The sequence below is a fragment of the Hemicordylus capensis genome, chromosome 3 (genome assembly GCF_027244095.1).
Source record: "Hemicordylus capensis ecotype Gifberg chromosome 3, rHemCap1.1.pri, whole genome shotgun sequence".
Taxonomy (NCBI): Eukaryota; Metazoa; Chordata; class Lepidosauria; order Squamata; family Cordylidae; genus Hemicordylus; species Hemicordylus capensis.
This window is the reverse complement of record NC_069659.1, coordinates 112,408,419-112,428,387: the sequence shown is the minus strand read 5'-3', so window position 1 is coordinate 112,428,387 and position 19,969 is coordinate 112,408,419. Positions and strand designations below refer to the sequence as shown.

General features: G+C 42.5%; 1 protein-coding gene across 3 annotated transcripts in view; it reads right to left on the bottom strand.

The window, feature by feature from the left end:
- SMPX (small muscle protein X-linked) overlaps positions 1–19,969 on the bottom strand; it is a 65,647-nt gene that overhangs the window by 31,707 nt on the left and 13,971 nt on the right. For 2 of the 3 annotated variants that reach the window (XM_053306549.1, XM_053306547.1), the window contains exons 3-4: positions 19,385–19,468; positions 13,003–13,153 (exon numbers count right to left, since the gene is read on the bottom strand). In XM_053306549.1, the coding sequence (XP_053162524.1) occupies positions 13,013–13,153; positions 19,385–19,468 (225 nt within the window). In that variant the 3' untranslated portion in view covers positions 13,003–13,012. Of the gene's footprint in view, positions 1–7,662; positions 9,314–13,002; positions 13,154–19,384; positions 19,469–19,969 lie in introns of those variants that run through there. The other variant, XM_053306548.1, reaches the window with a different exon arrangement.

The window sequence follows — 19,969 nt, the reverse complement described above, 5'->3', positions numbered from 1 at the left end:
TTTTTTTTAAATACAGCTGTTTAATAATCTCATAGCTTTATAGTATTATATTATAACTTTATATTATTAGAGTAGTAATTTTAAAGGAATATGATTTTATTGTTCAATAATTTGCTTTTGAATCATGCTCTACTGTTCTATCTTAGGCTGGTCTTGGTCCATAATAAAAATGATTGATTGACCTGAAGACAAAATAAACTTTACATCCTTTTATATAGGTACAGATAAATATGCCAGAGACATTCTTATAAAACTGTTAATGTTTTAAGGAAGTTATTACAACACATGGAAGAAGCTTAATCTGATTAGTCAATTCTGTATCAGATACTTTATGTCAGATACTATCTGACATTCTCTGAGACTTTAAGCCAGTGAAGGGTGTTAAAAAAGTTTACTCTTATGTTACAGGAGAAAAATATGATCCATAAGATTTCCCCCTTAAACTGATTTTTCCAATGGTGGGATAGATATGTTTTTACTTGTGATATATATTTAATGTTATAGAAAAGAATGATTGCAGTAGATGATAGTTAATGTTTTGCATTGCTAGTTGGAATGGTATTTCTTTTTCCTGTGCAGCATGCTGGATTTTTCAAATTACTTATGGGTGTGTGTTTTATTTATTTATTGTTTGATTTAAATACCACCTTTCATAAAGCCTATCCCAAGGCAGTTTTTAAAAGTTAATACAATAAAATTCCATAAAATCACATTAAGATATTAAATCAATTAAGAACATAAAAAACACCAAAAACTGTTCTCCAGGTCTATGCTTCTAGAAAAGCAACACCATAACAAATATATATGTTGCATCAGATTTGAAATCTCATGTGTCATATTGGTGATGAAGGAACAGAATAGATCATTGATGTGCAACAAGGAAGTGAAATGTAGGTTGGGAGAGTCTTGTCAAACCAGAAATATCTCATCCTCCCCCCCAGACTTCCAACATTATTGGCTATGCATTGAGATAACTTCCTTTTGGAACCTTCTTGTGAGCATTCTGTGGCTGCAAAGCTTCTTCAGGGGTGATCTGGGCTTCAGGGGTGATCTGGGGTGATCTGGGCTTCACCCCAAAACTAACGTTTTGTGGTATGCCTTGAGGTTCCTCCCAACACCCCCAAATGCCTCCTGACCTTTAATGGGAGTTTGTGGAGGCTCTGTGCCTATCCACAAGCTCCGTTCGTGGTCAGCAGTATATTAATAGATTGCTATTGTAATATGCCATAGCAGTTATATTTTGTTTTTGTTTTTAAAATAATAGAAAAATAGGTGGTCAGGCACCATTAGGTGAAAGATTTCATCAGCTGAAGTGGAGAATATACCCTTGCTTGCATATAATTTATCAGCTGAAGCCCATATATATCTGTTCAAGTCTGTGCTTGCCTATGGCTGCAGCAAGAGCTGCTCTTAGAGAACACTAGTGGGGTGCATGGCCTGGGGCAGATCGGTGGGGTGAGGTGGGGGATTCCAGCTAATTTTAATGGTGGCAACAAGTGCACAGGTCCCTCCAAAGAGTGGGCCTGCTTGCCCAATGCTAAGGACAACCCTGGGTGCAGCGCCAAGTGGCACTGTACCTAGACTAGAGGTCCCTCTGCCCCTAAGCTGAGAACAATGGTCCAGAGGGTGGATATAAGGAACTTTACAACACATGACATGCAGTTATTCCAGGAAAAGGCTACATTCAAAGTAAATCATTGTTTAGAATATGTAAAAAGCAGTACATTGAAAGAATAAGTCAGATTGCTCTTCAATACAGGGCCGTGAAAACATAATTAGGTAGCCTCCTATCAAGTGACATGAGGCAAAGGGAGTGATGGAAGCCAGTGTATTAGAAATAAATTAGCTTGATTGCTGGGTTGGAGCCATGATATTTGAGATCATTTTGTCAGCTTAACTGGCTACAATTTATGCAGCTATATCCAATCTAACTGAGATATTGATCGCAGGGAAGAATTGCACTTTATGTCCTTAGGAACAATTAGCCCTTTACTTTAGTGAAGGTATTTAGAAGACTGCCTGTGCTGAAAAGATTGTGCAATTAGTAAGGTTAATTATTTGCATTATTTATTATTACCTATTCTTGATAGTGCCTGTTGCCATAATACCTCAAGCACAAGTCAGTGGCTCAAACAGATCACACAATGCCTGTGTACGGAGAATCAGTAGCACTATATAATATTCTTAGTCAGAGGTCTCTAATTATGTGCTCTTTGAAGTTTCCTGTGCATTGTACTTTTTTCCTTTCAAGTTCTTGCAAAGAAATGAAAAGACTGATCCTTTAATTGAAGCAATAGGGGTCTTGGTTGATCCTACAGCAATTTGACAGGAACTATGCACTTAAGCTCTACCTTGCTACTTAGGAAGCACCTTGAATGAACCTTCCATGGGAGGAGCAACTGTGATGCACAGATCCCCAGTGTAGCTCTACTTGTGTGCAGAGAAGGCTGGGCAGGTAAAGGTAGTGTGTAACAGGCTGGTTTCATGAGCAGAAGCAAAAGCAAAAGCTTTTTCCACATTTTGTGGTGAAATCCCCACAGGTGGCAATCTCACTGCTACAATCATGTCTGATGATTCCACTTTGGGGTGATCTCACCCTATAAAAACATGTGTCAACGTTACCTTGCTGTCCAACACGTATCAAGGACCACACTTTAAATGATGGCCCTTATATCAACTTCTTCTGCAGGTGTTTCCTAGAGAGATTTTACTTTTTAAATTAAATCACTTTCTCTTTAAACATAAGCCTGCTGCCACCACTTAACTATGGCTACATTCACACGTAGTGTGAAACCGGAGGTTGCTGAACTCGCAGTTAATTTTTGTAACCATGAATTTTATCGCAGACATTTGTACAACCACAACCTGGCAACCTCCAGTTTCATGGCAGGGGAGCACCTCCCTCTTCCTGGGCTGCTGAATCCGCATCTCAGCAAGTTGCATAGTGCTCACAATTCCAGACTGTGGGCAAGGCTTCAGAACGTCTGCAGAGTGGCACCCATTGGCCACAATCTTCAAGGGGACATGCCGAGCATGATTGTGCCTTTTTGGAATGGTTCGCCCACCCACGGCAGGGAAAGGGCATTTAAATTCCTTTAAATGCCATGCAAGCTTTTCATCTGACAGCAATTGCATGGCCACCCTCATAAGAGCCCAAAACAGTCTCGCACAAGCACAGCTGCTGCCTACGGGGGATGCTGAGGGGCACTATTATTCTGTTACTCCAGGAAGGGTGCATGATGACTTCCTAGGAGGGGATATGTATATGAGGGAGGGCAAAGAATCCTGGGGTCTGGCCTACTGTGATCAAGGATGCTCTTGTGATGGTTCACCCTGGCAAAGCAGTCCATGGAGACCATACTACACTTCTGTCTGTGTGTCAGCTTGCCAGCTTAAAGTTAAGATTTAAGGCTCAAATCTTAAGCTTGAACACCTTCGGTCTTCCACTGAACTGTGCAGTGAGTTGAGCAAAAGCGGCGGGCGGGGGGCATCCTCTCTGGTTAATGATAGAACTTTTGTTCAGTGACCCCCTTCTCTACAGGAAAACCTCTGACGCACCCAAGCGGGAATTTCATGGTCCATGTGTTGCCAGGTGGACAGACTGGGGAAACACAAGGCCCAGGGACAGATCTTTACTCTCATTCAAATTTCCTGGGTTTGGACCAGCGTTGCAGCTTATGTAGATTGTCCACTGTGGGGAATTGCAGGAGAGGGGAGCCCCAATTTCCAGCAACCCCAGGAGAATGGGCTGCCATGCCAGGCAAAAATGAAGATGGCTTTGTCCCAGTGGGCAACCAGACTGGCAGAAGGCCCACTTGGACTGCTTGTGGTAGTCACTAAAACTGGGAGGTGTTGTCAGGGTACCCATCCCTGCAGCTTACTTTTGTGGAGCAACCAGGCTGGGCCCCATCTGCCTCCCGGCCCACATGCATGCCTCCATGGCCTCACACTCTCTTAAGAGAGTGGTCCATGGGAGAAGGATTTTTGTCACACATTATTAGTGATTCAGCCCACTCTTCCTGTCCCCCTGGTTGGTTCTTCTCATGAGTTGGGAATGGGAATCCCCTTGGCCTTCCACTCTCTTGAGAGAGCCGTCTGGTCCAGAGCAGCATCCATCACCATACATGTAGAATCTCCTTTCACTGGAGGCAATGCTGCTCCTGCTGGATGGTTCTTCTCATGAGTAAGCCTAGGAACCACACGTGTTCACCCAAGGGAAGGGGCTGGGCTTCCCTTCCCCAAATTTACTGTACCAAAATTAGAAATGGGCCTTTTAAGAATACCTGGGTGGGGCTACCTTTTAAACCTGACCCCAGGTGTCATTGTCCTGCCTTATGTTGCCTTCCCTGCGGTCTAATGGGATTGCCCTGTTTATGTTGCCACCATGACTACATGTGCTTGTAAACATACATCTGTATCACTTTATTTTCAGAGAGCAACGCACATAGTGCCCATCTTGCCATCCCGTCCTCTTTCTCTCCTGATTGCCAGGAGGGGGAGACACAATGGGAAGAGGGCATGCCCCCATGTGATTTTCCCATTTGACAAGCTTACAAGCTTGGGATGGAAAGTCACAGTGTCACTGTTGCTGTGCAAGTGCTTGATTAGATTGGAGACAGGGGGTGGGGCAAGAGCTTGGAGAGGTGGCCAGTGAGAAGCGCCAGAGAATGGAGCAGACGCAATCCCGGGCAGGTCTGGGCCACCCTCTCTATGATTATGGTTCCAGAAATAGCACAAAACCATGGCTATGATGCTGTCCACATTTGGACAAAACGCTGCCACCCCAGAACCTCAGGTTGGGACGGCGAAACTCACTATGAACTGAAGGTTCAAATTAGAGTTTGGCAAGAGAAACCAAAGGTCACTTTTACCACAAACCCACAGTTTCAGCCATCCAGACATACACAAATTCCAACCTCTTCCCCATTTAACTGCAGTTTCACATAACGTGTGGATGTGGACTATGACTTCTAACGCCCTTGTACTGTAGTGTATCCAGCGGAGGCTCTTCACTAAGGGCAGGGAGGGCTGTGCCCCCCCCCCAATCAGCGCCCACCATCATGTTAACTCACTACCTAGTTGTGCTGCCCTTCCTGCCCTTCCTTGCAGCTTGCCTCTCCAAGCTGCAATATTTTCATAAAGTGGGTGACGGCACTGAGCTGCAGTGCATTGTAACACTGGGCATGTGTCAATCACTATTAACATATCAATGAGGCAGAAGCAAAAGGCAAGGCTTGGTTTTGTTTTTAGAAAGTGGGTGGGACTCAGAACAACCCACCCACCAATTAGAAGCCTCCATTTTGATTGACAGCTCTGGTAGCCAATTAGAGAAGCCAGAGAGAGCCAGAAAGAGTTCTGTTCTGGGCAGCTTTATCAAGGCAGTGTTCCTTTTCTGGGAGGAAGGGTTTTGGCAATGCCCCACTTGCAGGTCCACCCACCAATATTGGCACCACCCACTTTGGTATGAGACTGAACTACTCAGGAGATCACTGATGTGAACGAAAAGATATACAAGTTTATTTACCAAGAGAAACCTTTTCTGTTCAAAACCAGATCAAAACTATTTATAGCTTTGGATTAGATGTTCTGTTATTTCCATTAATGTTACAATCTTTAAGTGCTATATCTAACTGGACTCCTCTAATTAAAACCTTGAGCTAAATACCCCTATATCTCACCTCTTTGTAGGGCTGCCAGATGGAAAAGAGGGCAGGTGTCCATACCTTTAAGAGAAGCATAGAAGAAGGAATTTAAGCAGGAGCTGCTTTTCTTTATTCTGCTTGACAAGCTCTACTTGCTGAAATTCCCTTTTGTGAATCTCCTAAAGAAACAGGAGATTGAGACGCTTTTTCATATGGTAACCCTACAGTGCAGTACAAAGCATCAGATATGCTGATATGGAGTTCCAGTGCAGCGACCTTTAGCACCAACTATCCTCATGACCGCTGAGGCATTGGAACTAGAGGTAGTTAGTGAGGGTCTCCTTACCTGTCCCTGCCTTGCATCTACTCTATAACCCCTGCGTTGACTCGGTACTTCCTGTAGTCAGTCCTCTTCCTTTCCTCCTAGAGAGAACATGGAAACATCTCTCTCCCTTCCTATTCATTATGTAGCCTTTAGACAGAGATATGTCTTTTCTATCCCAATATATTTCACCAATAAACTAGTTAAGTAACTTAGACTCTGCAGTGATCTCCATGCATGTTCTTTAAATAGCTGCAACAACTACTAAACTCTGCAGTCTGTAACTGGAGTGGTAGCTTCCTTGGCGCTTTGCTAAATAATCACCAAAGCCACAACAAGATAGATGTTCCTCTGGCTTGTGATGCCTTTGTCAGCAGTACAAGAAGTCTTTTCTTTGTCAAGTTCTTCTCTGGTGTTGGGTTTGCTTATTTTGCAAGTCTGTTCTTGAATCTTCTTGAAGCAGTCTCAGACAATACAAAGTGGCCGAGTCTGCCCCAGAAACTCCCTGGAAGGCTGCCTCAAAGGACTCTCTTCCTTGGCTCTTTCTTCTACTTCTCTCTTTAGAACCTCAGCACTTTCTTCCTCTTCTTCACCTTGCCTCTCAGCTTTATCTTTCCAGTAAACTCCCAGCTGCACTCCAATTCCAGTTGCCAAACAACAGCTGCCAACTCCCCACCCCCACCAGACCAATAGTAAACTTTTCATAGTGGGGCATAACTGTAATTGGGCAGACGTTTTAAAATACATTTTTAAAATTACGCTCTTCCTCCGCGGAGCCCAGATGAAGACCCTGTACATGGTTATATTTATCCTCACAACAACCCTGTGGGGTAGGTTAGGCTGAGAGATACTTGACTGGCCCAGAGTCACCCAGTGAGTTTCATGGCTGAACGGGGATTTGAACTCAGGCCTCTCCGGTCCTAGTCCAACACTCTAACCACTACACCGCACTGGCTCCCGCACCACCAAGAAAAGAGGCCACCAAGGGCCCCTCACCTGTTGTTGCTGCTGCCACTCATCTGCTGCAAAGCCCACCCTGCTTGAAGCCCCTGGTGGCGCAGTGGTAAAACTGCCGCCCTGTAACCAGAAGGTTGCAAGTTCGATCCTGACCAGGGGCTCAAGGTTGACTCAGCCTTCCATCCTTCCGAGGTCGGTAAAATGAGTGCCCAGAATGTTGGGGGGCAATATGCTAAATCATTGTAAACCGCTTAGAGAGCTTCCAGCTATAGAGCGGTATATAAATGTAAGTGCTATTGCTATTGCTATTGCTTGCCAAGCCCCCGGCTTCCTGCAAGAGAGGAAAGATCTCATCCACCTGATCACCACTGCATGAGCCAGATGGGAATTGGCAGTGGCAGGAGGAGAAAAAGGAGTAGTGCCAGTAAGTGGCATGGCAAGGAGTGGTGGTGAGTAGGTGAGCATCATCCCCCCACATGAGAATGGCAGGGAGCAGTGGGGGGGGGGCTTTGCAGCAGGTGAGCATCTGCAGGGTGTCCCTCCCAAAAATTCAGCAGCAAGTAGAAATCACTGTTGTCACAGTGTGATGGAAGAAAGGCCATCAGCTGCCCATTCTACTTAGCAAAAGTAGATGTGGAGACGTCATCCTGAACTCAAGAGAGAGTGTAATGGTGGGGAATCTATACAAAAATCCAGTTGTACTTGAAGCCGGATGTGACGCATGGAAGAAAAAATAGGAGATAAAGCTTAGAAACCGTTTATGGTGTTATATGTCCTGTGTGACAAAAGCACAGACCACCCGTAATGGCTATTTGCCTGGACTGGAGAACATGCTGTATTTGGAGGTCCAGTTCAAACAACTGAACCATTGTTTGTTCAGTCATAAACACAAAAGCTCAGCTTAAATGCCTGCACACTTCCTCGTCTTCTTTCTTATCTTCACAAGTCAGGAGAATAATGTTTTCATAATCAAAGCTCCACAGCTCATCTGAACTCGGAGCTGTTGTCTTACAAGCCATGATTAAACCAGGATACAGTATGTGGAGTTGAATCTCAGTTTCACTTCCTGATTTACCTGTAGCTTGTAAACTATAGGCAGACAGTAGCTCTGGATTTGAATGAGCTGCAGAGCTGTCATTTAACAAACCACAATTCAGACAAGTGTACAAGCAGAGGAGCGGGCACATAAACTCAGGAATCTTTAGGGCCATGTTCACAACTGGACTATGGTTTGTTGTGAGTATAAAGGCAGGTTTTATGCAAAGTGATGTTGGGGGAAGAAAAGAAATATGTCCACTTACTTCAGCGTCTATTTGTTGGTACATGGCATTTGTCTTTTTTGTGTCTCATAATACAGGCCTGCAAATTTTCTTTGGATCTAGGAGCCTGCCCCAAAATTTAGCAGCCAGGCAATGGACATTTGACAAAATTACTGCTGGACTTAGTGATGGGCACTGGCAGGCAGCCAGCCAGGAATGGGCCTATCTTTGTTCCCTTGACTAGTAATAAGCTTGGAACAGAAACAGGGCTGCCTGGGAGAATTAAAGATTTCATTAAATCACTCTGCCTGTGAATATTCCAGTCTAGGTGCTACAGTTAAATTTCTAGGCACCATGGCTCCCGGGAGCCTGGGATTTGTCAAGCCCTGTTACAGAACATGAGGATGGACCCACAGCATTGCCACCATGACATGCAATGTAGGTGTCTCAGTGTGAGGTCCAGATCATTCACTAAGTGCCCTCTCCTTTTGAGAGTAACTTGGTAACCTCCATAATTCCTATGCAAATAATATGGAAACAGAACATTGTCTGCTTTTGCACTAATTAAAAGTTCTTCTGACTGATCAAAAATTACCATTTCTCATTTTAGAGGTGAAATAAAACCATATTTATCCCAGCCACATTATTTTGTCTCTTTGCATGTATTAGAGTTTGAATGATAATAAAATAATTGAAGTTTTATTTAAATGAGTTACTAATAGCCTATATGTTTCTGTGGATCAATTCAAGATCCGCTAGAAATTAGTTTTCTGAATATTGGAGAAGGCAGGTGGTGATTCTGACATACCTCTATCATGGCAGGGTTTTTGAATATTGCCTTTGGCTTACAAAGCAAAACAAACAATAATGCCACCAACATAATTACTTTGTATCTATGTTTGGAGCTAAAATTGGACTATGCTGATTTCGTCACTAGTGCTCTTTACACATTGAAACAGTAATGAAAACACAAACTTCTCATTTACATTGTCACACTGCATACTACATCACTCAAACAGTGTTTGATGCTAAGAGGATGATCCAGCAGACAGAGGGATGGTTTGACACATGAAAACCTGGAATCATATCCTTGCTGTTGGGCATATCACCAGTTCTTGTTCTGGGTTCCTCATCTGTAAAATGGGAATAACAATCTACTTCAAAGACTTTTTTGTCAGAATGAATAAGACACTTTTAAAAACAGTTACAGACTACGATACAAAAGAGTGTCTATGTTTCTGTCATCTAGACTTGGTTCTGTCCATGGTGGGATAAACACAGCAAGTTGGAATGATTTATCTGAATTGTTCTTAATTCAGGATAACTACTAAAGCCACTTAATGACGCAGCAGGAAAGTAACTTGCCTAGGGAGCAAGAGGCTGTCAGTTTGAATCCCCGCTGGGATCTTTCCCAGACTATGGGAAACACCTATATCAGGCAGCAGAGATATAGGAAGATGCTGAAAGGCATCATCTGATACAGTGTGGGAGATGGCAATGGTAAACCTCTCCTGTATTCTACCAAAGAAAACCACATGGCTTTGTGGTCACCAGGAGTCGACACTGACTTGATGGCACAACTTTACTTTATCTTACTAAAGCCTGAATATTCTTGTTATGCAGCACACACTGACAAGAAGCCTTAAAACCAGGCAGGAGTATGACAGATTCTGAGAAGGCTATTCTCTTCCTCTTCTGTGTTAGAGGTCTCTGTGCATTCTCCTGTTTATCCCACTTTACTCTGGATTTCCACAGCATTGTTAGATAGGGTTATACAAAGTTTCTGAGTTCTGGGTGCAATATCAAAAGGAATTAACAACATAGGAACATAGGAAGCTGCCATATACTGAGTCAGACCATTGGTCCATCTCGCTCAGTATTGTCTACACAGGCTAGCAGCGGCTTCTCCAAGGTTGCAGGCAGGAATCTCTTTCAGCCCTATCTTGGAGATGTTGCCTGGAATCTAGATGCTCTTCCCAGAGCGACTCTATCCCCTAAGGGGAATGTCCTACAGTGCTCACAGTTCTAGTCTCCCTTTCATATACAACCAGGGCAGACCCTGCTTAGCTAAGGGGACAAGTCATGCTTGCTACCACAACACCAGCTCTCTTCCTATGCTGCTTATAAAAGCTAACAGAAACAAATCTTCAGACAATTAACCAAAGTTATAGTCTAACTCATATCCCAAACTTAAGATATTGGAAAGCTGAAGAGAAGGTGCAGCCAGGTTACTTTCTGAGAATTTCACAACCAACAGGATTTCAGCTGTAATCATAACAAATTCACACAGTCAAGGGTCAGCTGTCAGCCCAAGGAAAAAACCCCATCCTTGGGGTTTTTTTCCATGCACTATTCTAATCAATAGCAATTAATGTCAATATTTGTCTGATAGATGGGAAGGCGAGTTTCCCGCCCTGAAATTCACAACCTCTTGACACATCTTTTGTTCACAGAAACCACAGGTTCTAGCTATATAGTACAGGAATACAGTGTACAGTTTCAAAAATGGGTTAAGATTCTTTGTGTCACAACAACAAAATGTGGTATAGAAATTACTGATTTTGTTTGACTTGCTGTGCAGGCTGATGAGTGCAGAGCAAGAGCTTCATCCTCACAGGAGCCAGTAAAGTAGCTGCTGCATGTAAGGCTTGGTTTGCAGCTGGGCATGGGTGAAGGGAGACCGGGAAGCAATTTTCACTTCTCTCACCTCATGGCAAAAGCCCTTTTCTCTGCTCTCATGTCTCTGAGGGTTGCACAGCCTTCACTGGCTGTGTGCTATCCACCAAAGGGTGTGATTATGTAGAATGGTAGCAAATGTGCTTTTGGAACTCTGCAGGGTGGGGAAAACCTCTTGGTTTTTCACACACACACACACACACACACACACACACACACACACACACACACACACACACACACCTACCTACCTCCTGTCACATCCACCCCTCCAGAAACAGCTTTTATTGTTTAAAAAGAAGTATTGGGTAATGTTATATGCACCTGACATTACTGACAGAACCTGACAATGTTATATGCACCATTTAGTTTGGCTCAGCTACTGCTCCAAGATTTTTGCTGTATCTGTGACTTTCTCAAATCCAGTTATGTCTATTGATCCTGGAAAGGACTTCTCCATGTGATGAGATGTCATGCAGGGGAAACATTAATGGAGGCAATTTGATAACTCCATCTCACGGCTATAATGGACAAAGCAATCAGAGGAAAGTTCTCTGGCATTCAGTGTGATCAAATGACAGGAATTCCAAACTGCCTTTTACAAATCAGATATCAAGAGCTCCTGAAATAGCAAGAAATTATTTTAATGCAAACTGAAAATGTGTTCTCTAGATACTTTTCAATCCAGGATTATCTAGACCCTTTTCAATCTAGCTTTCGCCCTGGGTTTGGGACTGAAACTGTCTTGCTCACCCTGGAGGATGACCTACATGAGGAACTAGGCAGTGGGAGTTCTGCCTAGTCACTAGACAGAAACCAGATGGCATTAGATACAATCAACCATGGAATCCTTCTGGACCGCCTTCTCAGGTATAGGAGATAGGAGGTGGTGTGATGGAGTGGTCCCAGTCCTTTCTTGGGGGCAGGTTCCAGAAGGTGGTGCTGGGAGACTTTTGCTTGACTCCTTGGCCTCTGGCCCATGGGGTCCTGCAAGCCTCAGTATTGTCTCAGTATTGCAGAAAAGCCAATCGGGATAGGGTGATTAAACCAGCTCATGGGGTTGTATTCCCCTTGAAAGAGCAAGTACACAGCTTGGGGGTGTTGCTGCACCTGGTTCTGATTTTGGATGCTTTTTGGATGATCTATTGCTCAGGTGGAGGTGGTGGCCAGGGGTGCCTTTGCACAGCTTTAGCTAGTGTGCCTGGTGTGTCCCTTTCTTGAGAAGGCAGATCTGGCCACAGTTACCCATACCTTAATCACATTGCATCTGGGTTACTGCAACGTACTTTACATGGGGCTGCCCTTGAAGAATATTCAGAAACTTCCATTGGTACAGAATGTAGCTGCCAGGGTTCTCTCTGGAACTTCTTTCTTGAAGCATATTGCATCTATTTTGAAAGAGCTGCACTGGCTACCAATTTGTTTCCAATTTGTTTCAGATCCAATTCAAGGTGCTGGAGATTACCTTTAAAGCCTTTAACGGGCCCTGGATACTTGGACCACCTGCTCCCAAAGATTTCTGTCTGCCCCAAAAGGTCATCAGGGAGGCATTTGCTCCACGTGCTGACACTGAGAGAGGCTGAAATGTCATGCATGTGGGACAGGGCCTTCTGTTGTTGCTCCCAGGCTCTGGAATGCTCTCCCAGTGCATGTCCACTCTTTGGCATCTGTGGCTACTTTAAAAAACAACTAAAGACCTTTTATTTGTTCAGGGTTTTACTCCTTAGGGGTTGCCAGGCCTCTCAGCTCTCCTGCTTCTGTTTTCTTTTTGTATGGTGGTTGTTTTTTGGTGTTTTATGATTTTTACTGTACAATTGATTTCAAGGTTTTAAATTATTTCTCTGGAATGTTATTGTATTTTAACTTTTATTGTATTTTAATTTCTGCCTTAGGATGCCTTATGAAAGGCGGTATAAAAATCAATCAAACAAACAAACTAAATAAAAATAAAATGTCTTCCAGGATGAGAGAATGCAATAACCTAGAATTAAAAGTTTCAGGATTTTGGAAAGAATCCTAGATTATTACATTTTTCTCTTTTCCCACATGTATAGACCCCAATAAAGTCTTTTGACAGATTCCCATTGATACAAGTGTTCTTTGGATCAGCACTCATACAATGGCATGGACAATATCTTATATTTACCTTTTCATTGCTATTGCTGTTCAGCTCTTGGGACAAATTTAAGCTCACTCTTTATATTCTGTATCTCTGACAGGTTAACAGCAGGGCCTGGTAGCTTCTTGGCGCCTGGGAGCTGCTTCTTCTTTTCCTCCTCTGCTGGAGCTGCAAGACTCTAAATAAAAAATACATCTCAAATAATACACTGGGAATATTGGACCTATGAAAACAGAGGTACACACTAAACTGCTTCTGTAAACTTAACTATTTGTTATGTACAGCTCACCAAAAAAGACCAGGCAGAAGAACCAAGACTGGAGGTTTTTCACACATGGCTCTATGCCTTGGGGTATCTGAAGAGCAAATCTGCTTCGCAGCAGATTTGAGGCATTTTAATTCAAGGGATTAGATGGACCATTTGCACAGCCATCAGCACCTCCATCAACACCTTCAGAGAAAGCAGAAGCCCCGGAGTATTTTTCACCCCGGACATAACTTGGGCTAAGCTAGAATTTGCAGCCTTTCTTTGGAGAAAAACAAAGCCCTGTCTGTCCTGGTCCCTGATAGCCCGCAGGGAAGGTTGGGTTAAATCCAGCGAATATGTGGACTGTCACACTCCAATCAGAAGAGGATTTGTGAGGAAAGCCCTGTCTTTAAAACCTCCTGGTGAAATATCAAGTACAGTTTATCTGAGGGCTGTCTCTGGTCCTAAGCCCCATAACTTGCAAGAGAGTTAACACCTGTTGCTAATGAAGCAATTAGGCTAGGAAGGTAAAGCAGATAAGACAAGTGCAGCAGCAGTCTCCATCTCAAAAGGGGTGAGTCAGTGACATAACTTTGAAAGTATGCCTATCAAAACCTTTAATAGAATTTATTGTGAGAGTCAGTCCCAACGCAGGATATTCTTTGATGCACCTGTATAATCTAGTTTTTATTACAATCAGTCTTGCATACAATAGAGTATAGACTATTCAAATTGTCCTACCCAGGAACAACTATCAGACACAATGCATTCCATGCCAGCCCATCCAGGCTCTTATATTTAGCAAAGTATGACAAAAGAAATATGCCCCCAAGGCACGGTTTGGGATATAAGTATCCCTGACTCCATGATCCAGTGTGTTCCCCTTTCCAGCCTACTGGGGACTCCATCGTGTGCTTCCTCATGTGTTACACCTGGAACTCCATTGCAACAAGGACTTCAGCAAGACCTTCTTTGTGCTGCCACCTCAAAAGAGCCTGAAATCACTACCTGGATTGGTCCATGTGACCTTCCAGTGAGCATCCCTAGCAGGCGTAGGAAGCTGAGTCCACCGAGACACCGATTTCGTGGGCATCTATCTTTTCACTAACCTCTGCAAACCTCCTGCCTTCCACCTTGCTGTCCCTGAAAGACATGAGTCTCCTGCTGCTCTAAGCCCTGTTGCCTAGAGACAGGTACAGTATAGCAGTTGCCCGGCTCTCAGGACCCCAGTCTATCACTTTGGTTCAAACTTTCCCCTTCCTCCCTCTCTTAGCACCTCTCTCTTGCCTGCCTGGGAATTTACCCACAATCTGGAACTTTAAGCTAAATGTGCCTTACAATAGTCTGTTTTTAAACATATTTGTATTGCTTTTATGTCAGGACCACAAAAGAAAAATAGGGCCACGTGTACTGAGGACAGAAAACAAGAAACCGTGTGAATAAAGAAAAATATCCAATCTACACTCTTTGTAGATTATATGATTGTATTTTTGCCTTTTAGTCCTTCTTGAAGAAGCTTCAGTGAAAATCACTGCTATCCAGACAGTTTTTAAAGGACTTATAAGGATTCACCAAGGACTATGACTTACAAAGACTCACTAACAAGGATTTATTTCATCACTTGTATCCTGGAATCATCTTTGTGAGATTTATACTTTGTCTATGCAACAGGATGGACATTATTATTACATTGTCATTGTAGATTCCTTGTGGTGTATATTTGCTATTTGATCCATTTAGTGAATATTGTTTATTGTATGGTTTCCCCTTGCAATATGCTCAGCATGTATGAGGTTATCTTTTTTTGTGTAGCGCCCATTCTCATACCCATATAAGAGCTTTTGGGTGGTGTATGGCACAATCCTTGAATTCAGATTTTGGATATATGTATTATTACCAATTCATGATTATTTATAAACATAGTTATTAATTTTGGAAGTTTTGCATTCACAATTGGATATTTTTCTTTATTCACACGGTTTGTTGTTTTATGTCAGGACCACCTAGTAACTTAGTCTTACTACTTTTATTATTTTTTCTTTCAATAAACTCCTTTTGTTAATTAAAACCTCTCTCCCAAGCTGGTTTTCTTGAGTTCAGATGCTTGCACAAATTAAAACTGCTTGGAACTCTCTCCCCTTTTGAGCTAAATTCTCCACATTCACCTGAACTGGGGGTGCTGACCAAACACCCCCAACCAATTTCATCAACACCCTCTGAGCTAGATGCAACTAGCAATGTGTGGAAGTAGCATTGGAATATATCTGGTGTTGAAGTTGGCACGTTGCTGAGATGGGTCTGTGACTTGCCTCTGCCAAGGGACTTTTAAAGCCTCAGAAACAAAATGAAATGTTGTTATCCTTGTTGTGGGAGGGGAGGGATTATTTGTTATACCATACTTTGCCGAGATTCCTCTTTCAGTGTTACAAATATTACTTCAAAACTTTATAGAACCTCCCAGTCATGAACAGTGGCAAATTAACTGAAGAATATATTTAAAACATTAGCTGACATCCTAACTAACAAAGTGCCAGCACTCCATGAGAAGTTATAGTGATTCTGTACTGCAGATTAGCAGCACTCTAATCTGCCCACTGCATGTCTCCCTGTGTGACACCACTTCTGGGTCACAGAGAGCACTTGCTGGGATGGGAGCTGGGATGGACAAATGCCCCCCACCCCACAGCTGCACAAGCACACATGCCCCCTTAGTCTGGAAGGCGGTGGTGGCAGCACATGCTAAGTACCAGTGCACTGGCATTTCGTTAGGCAGGATGTCAACTATTGCATATGATTTCATAACATTTTGAAAACAGATCAGAACATAAGAACAGCTCTGCTGGATCGGGCCCAAGGCCCATCTACTCCAGCATCCTGTTTCACACAGTGGCCCACCAGATGCCACTGGAAGCCTACAGCAGGAGTTGAGGCCATGCCCTCTCTCCTGCTGTTACTCCCCTGCAACTGGTACTCAGAGGCATCCCTTTCAATAATACTTCACAGGTATCTATCCATCTATAGCTACATTTTATTTGTGTGGTTTCTTTATTTATATACCTAAGAGAAATGTTCATTCTCTTTACATCTTACCCACTTGTAAAACAATTTTTTACAGCCTTGATTTACAGTATCAAGTGGGGGAGGAGAATAAAGGCATGGGTGAAATAATTCAACAGTATCATGTATAAGTGGCTCAGTTAAAATTACTCACTGAAATATGGTTCCATTTTGTAACATGATAGGTGGAACCATGGGATTGTGTAAAGGCTGTGCCATGAACTGGAAAGGTTCTATTCCAGAAGTTCTTTTTAAAGTGACTATTTAATTTCAGAAGGGAAGCAAGCATAGCCGCGTATCTCACATTTTCCTTCACTAGGTCCCATGCAGCTGAAATTAGAATCTGGCTTGAAGTTTATAGAGTCAATTAGATGTCTGGTGGTAGTAAATTACTTCATGCTAGCATATCTCTAGCTGAACAGACTATGTTCTCATCTGAAATGTTCATACCTCCTACACAATTTTCTTGCTTCTTGCCCTTTCATTCAGTTTCTATCTGTGTCCAATGATCTATCTAAATTTCATCCCACTGAAATCTACATGTATACACCAATATTCAAATCAAATAGTCTGTATTTGAGCTTTGGTGCCTTGGGGCCTTTTGTAAAGTAAACTGTGGGATCCTGGACCTTTCCAAAGAGCAAGGCTTCCTTGACCTTCTAAGGGCTGCCCTTAGGGTGGGTGATCTGGGTGGTCATTCAGAGTGCCTTCTTGGAAAAAAAGTGCCAAGCTGAGCTTGGTAGTAGCTTGTTTACTGCGTGTACTGTCTTCAGTGAGTTGTGAAGGAAAGAAAAGCAGAATCAGGAAAGAGTTATCTCTGCCTAATTACTCTCTCTGTGTGTCTGACTCTGTGTGTGTGTGTGTGAGAGAGAGAGAGAGAGAGATGGGGGGTTGGAAAAAGAATGGTGGGTGGGGGGAACCTGGGGAGATGGAAGACTGAAGGAACAGCAACAGAAAACTACTGACACTTCCGTGGGATTCCTTTTGCATTTACAGCTATCCTAGTGCTTTGAAAGGTAGATAAGAACACAATCCAGTGAAGGTTAAGCATATTTAAGCCATGCTCCATTAAAAATATTTAAAGACATCTTTTAAAAGAGGCGTTTAAAATGTTTATTTTTGTCCTAGTGGAGTCTTTTATTTGCAAATCTGGTTTTAATTGAGTCTAGTTTTGACAGAGTTTTATTTATATTATTTTATTTTTGTAATTCTGCCCTGAACAGTATTGCACCGGAGGGGTGGGATATAAATATTTTAAATAAAATAATAAGCATGTTCAATCATGCCTGAGACATCACATACAAACGAGACTGGGGGTGGGAAGTGATTTGCTTTGGCTCAAACATACCCCAATAAATAACATAATAAAGTTGTTGCAATTGCTCTCAGCATCTTAACACATACATTATTGTTTATATAAGGGGATGATCAGCTTCTGTATTCTTGGGGGCCACTGTGTTCACAAGACAGTTGTCCAGTGGTGGGGGAAAGTGTATCTTTGCTGTGTAACCAGCCCCTTTCAGATGTAGTCAGCCTCTCCGATAAAGTCAGCTATCACTCAGCAGGAAGAGCATCACGTGGGGTCCATGCCTGTTGGGGCACATCAGGCATGCCTAGGGCACCGCATATGAAACCTAAAGAGGAATGTAACACTGACATGCAGAATATATATCTTGCAATTTCAATCCCTTAGGAGTAACAGCAAATTTTGTTTTTACTGCGTCTTGTATCTCAGTCAGCAGATTTACTAGAACTGCCAAAGGCAGACAAAAGTGTTTGTGGAAGCAAACCAGGCTTACAGGCCACCAGTTGGCTTTTACTTGTTTAATAAAAGGCAACCTATTCAGTCTCTCAGCATTTAAACTGGATTCAGGTAAAGAGTCAATTCACATGGTGATTACCTTAACACGTGGGGCTGGTCTCCCCAATGGTACAGGCACATTTTGTAATATCTGCAATCATCACAGAAACAACTTGGTTGTTTGAATACTACTTTAGAGCTGAAACATTGCCACTTAGAGGATATCCTTCATAATGGTTAAGAAATATGGACTTGTAATAGGCTTGTATGTACATTGAATTATATACATTTATGCTTTGAAAAGGTAGGTAGCTCTGCTCACCTATTCTCAAATGTATAACTTCTAGTGACTCCATATTTATTGTTATGAATGTGGGCTCTCTTTGTCACTGTTAGGGAGCAATCTATCAATCAAGACCAAGGACTTTTAAGAAAAGAGAATAATGTTCCCTGATAGCTGGAACTCTATACAGCATTTGGAATATAAAACCCATCAGAACTTGGGGACGTGACAGCTGCAGCACTGAAACAGAGGCAGAGAACCAAGTGAGAATCAATTTTGTAGTTGAATATAGAGAAAAGTTGGCAAAGTTTACAGTGCTTTAGTTGCTGTGCAGCCTTGACTGAAATAGTGGCTCTTTGGAAAGCTGATGCAGTATCAGATGTTTTGTTGCCTGTTTCCCAGAACTTATTTACTTCTAGTATGCTCTGCTTGTATATTTGTAAATAATACAGACTTCAAAACACACCAGAGCCCTTTTCAGATGTTACATTCAACACACGTACAGTCTGTATACAGTGTATGCATGTACAGATCTAGATGTACATAGACACATTATATTATGTGCAACACATGTGCAATAGTACACTTCCTATCTCGACTCTCTGTTTGAGGGGGCCGGTAACCAGGCTCACTTTCAAAATGAAGGCACATTCAGACATTCACACAAAAATATGTTCATGTGTTACAGTCATTTGTACAGATTACTATGTAATGTCTGAATTAGGGTCATAAGTGTCTAGTGCAGTCTCATTTAAAGAAAATGAAACCCTGTAATATCGCTCCCAGACTTATCACTGCTTGGGGAAGTGGGGAGCAGAAAATTATTTATGCTGAGCTTATATTGTGCTGAAATTTTGTCCTTCCAAAATATGACAACACTTTAGCTGATTGTATTCAGCCAGCAGGAACTGATTTCTATCTACTAATCATGATATGGTTTCCAAAAGCCATGAAGAGTGAAATTTTGCCCACTAGCCAAAATTCAAGATGTCATGTGTATGTAAACATATATTGCTCTTACCTCCTCAGGTTCAGTAAATTCTTTTCTTTTAGGTGGTTGCCCTGCCCCAGGTAAAAGTGCTCCCATTGGGATGTTAATATTTGCCTGAAAGTTAGAAAACATATCAATACATCATCAGAATATACAGCTATAATGTCACTGAAATTGTAGGAATAGAAAAGGATAGAGTTTCTAACAAAAGTAAAAATGAGTTACTATGCTTTGTTTCTCATCTCATCAACTACAATTCATGTTTTTGCCAGGTTTGCTTCAGAGGAGCACTTCCAAGAGCTGATTCATATTGCCTAGAAACCCCAGAATAAGTACCTCTGGCCTGAATGGGGCTGCCAGCAAGCTTGCACCTGGGCCTTGCTTCAACAGCTCGTTGAACCTGGCCCTCCATATGAAGTTAGGTTGCCAACCATCTAAGAAGTCTGGATTCTCCAGGAATCAGGCATTATGGCAAATATTGGATAAAAGATTGAAAAAGGAGCTTCAGTAATAATTGGCAACCCTATATGGAGATTTTATAAGAAACTAGTCGAATTCTGCCACTATTGCACAGATTGCCACAATTACAGCCTCTGTTTGCAACTGCTTATTCAT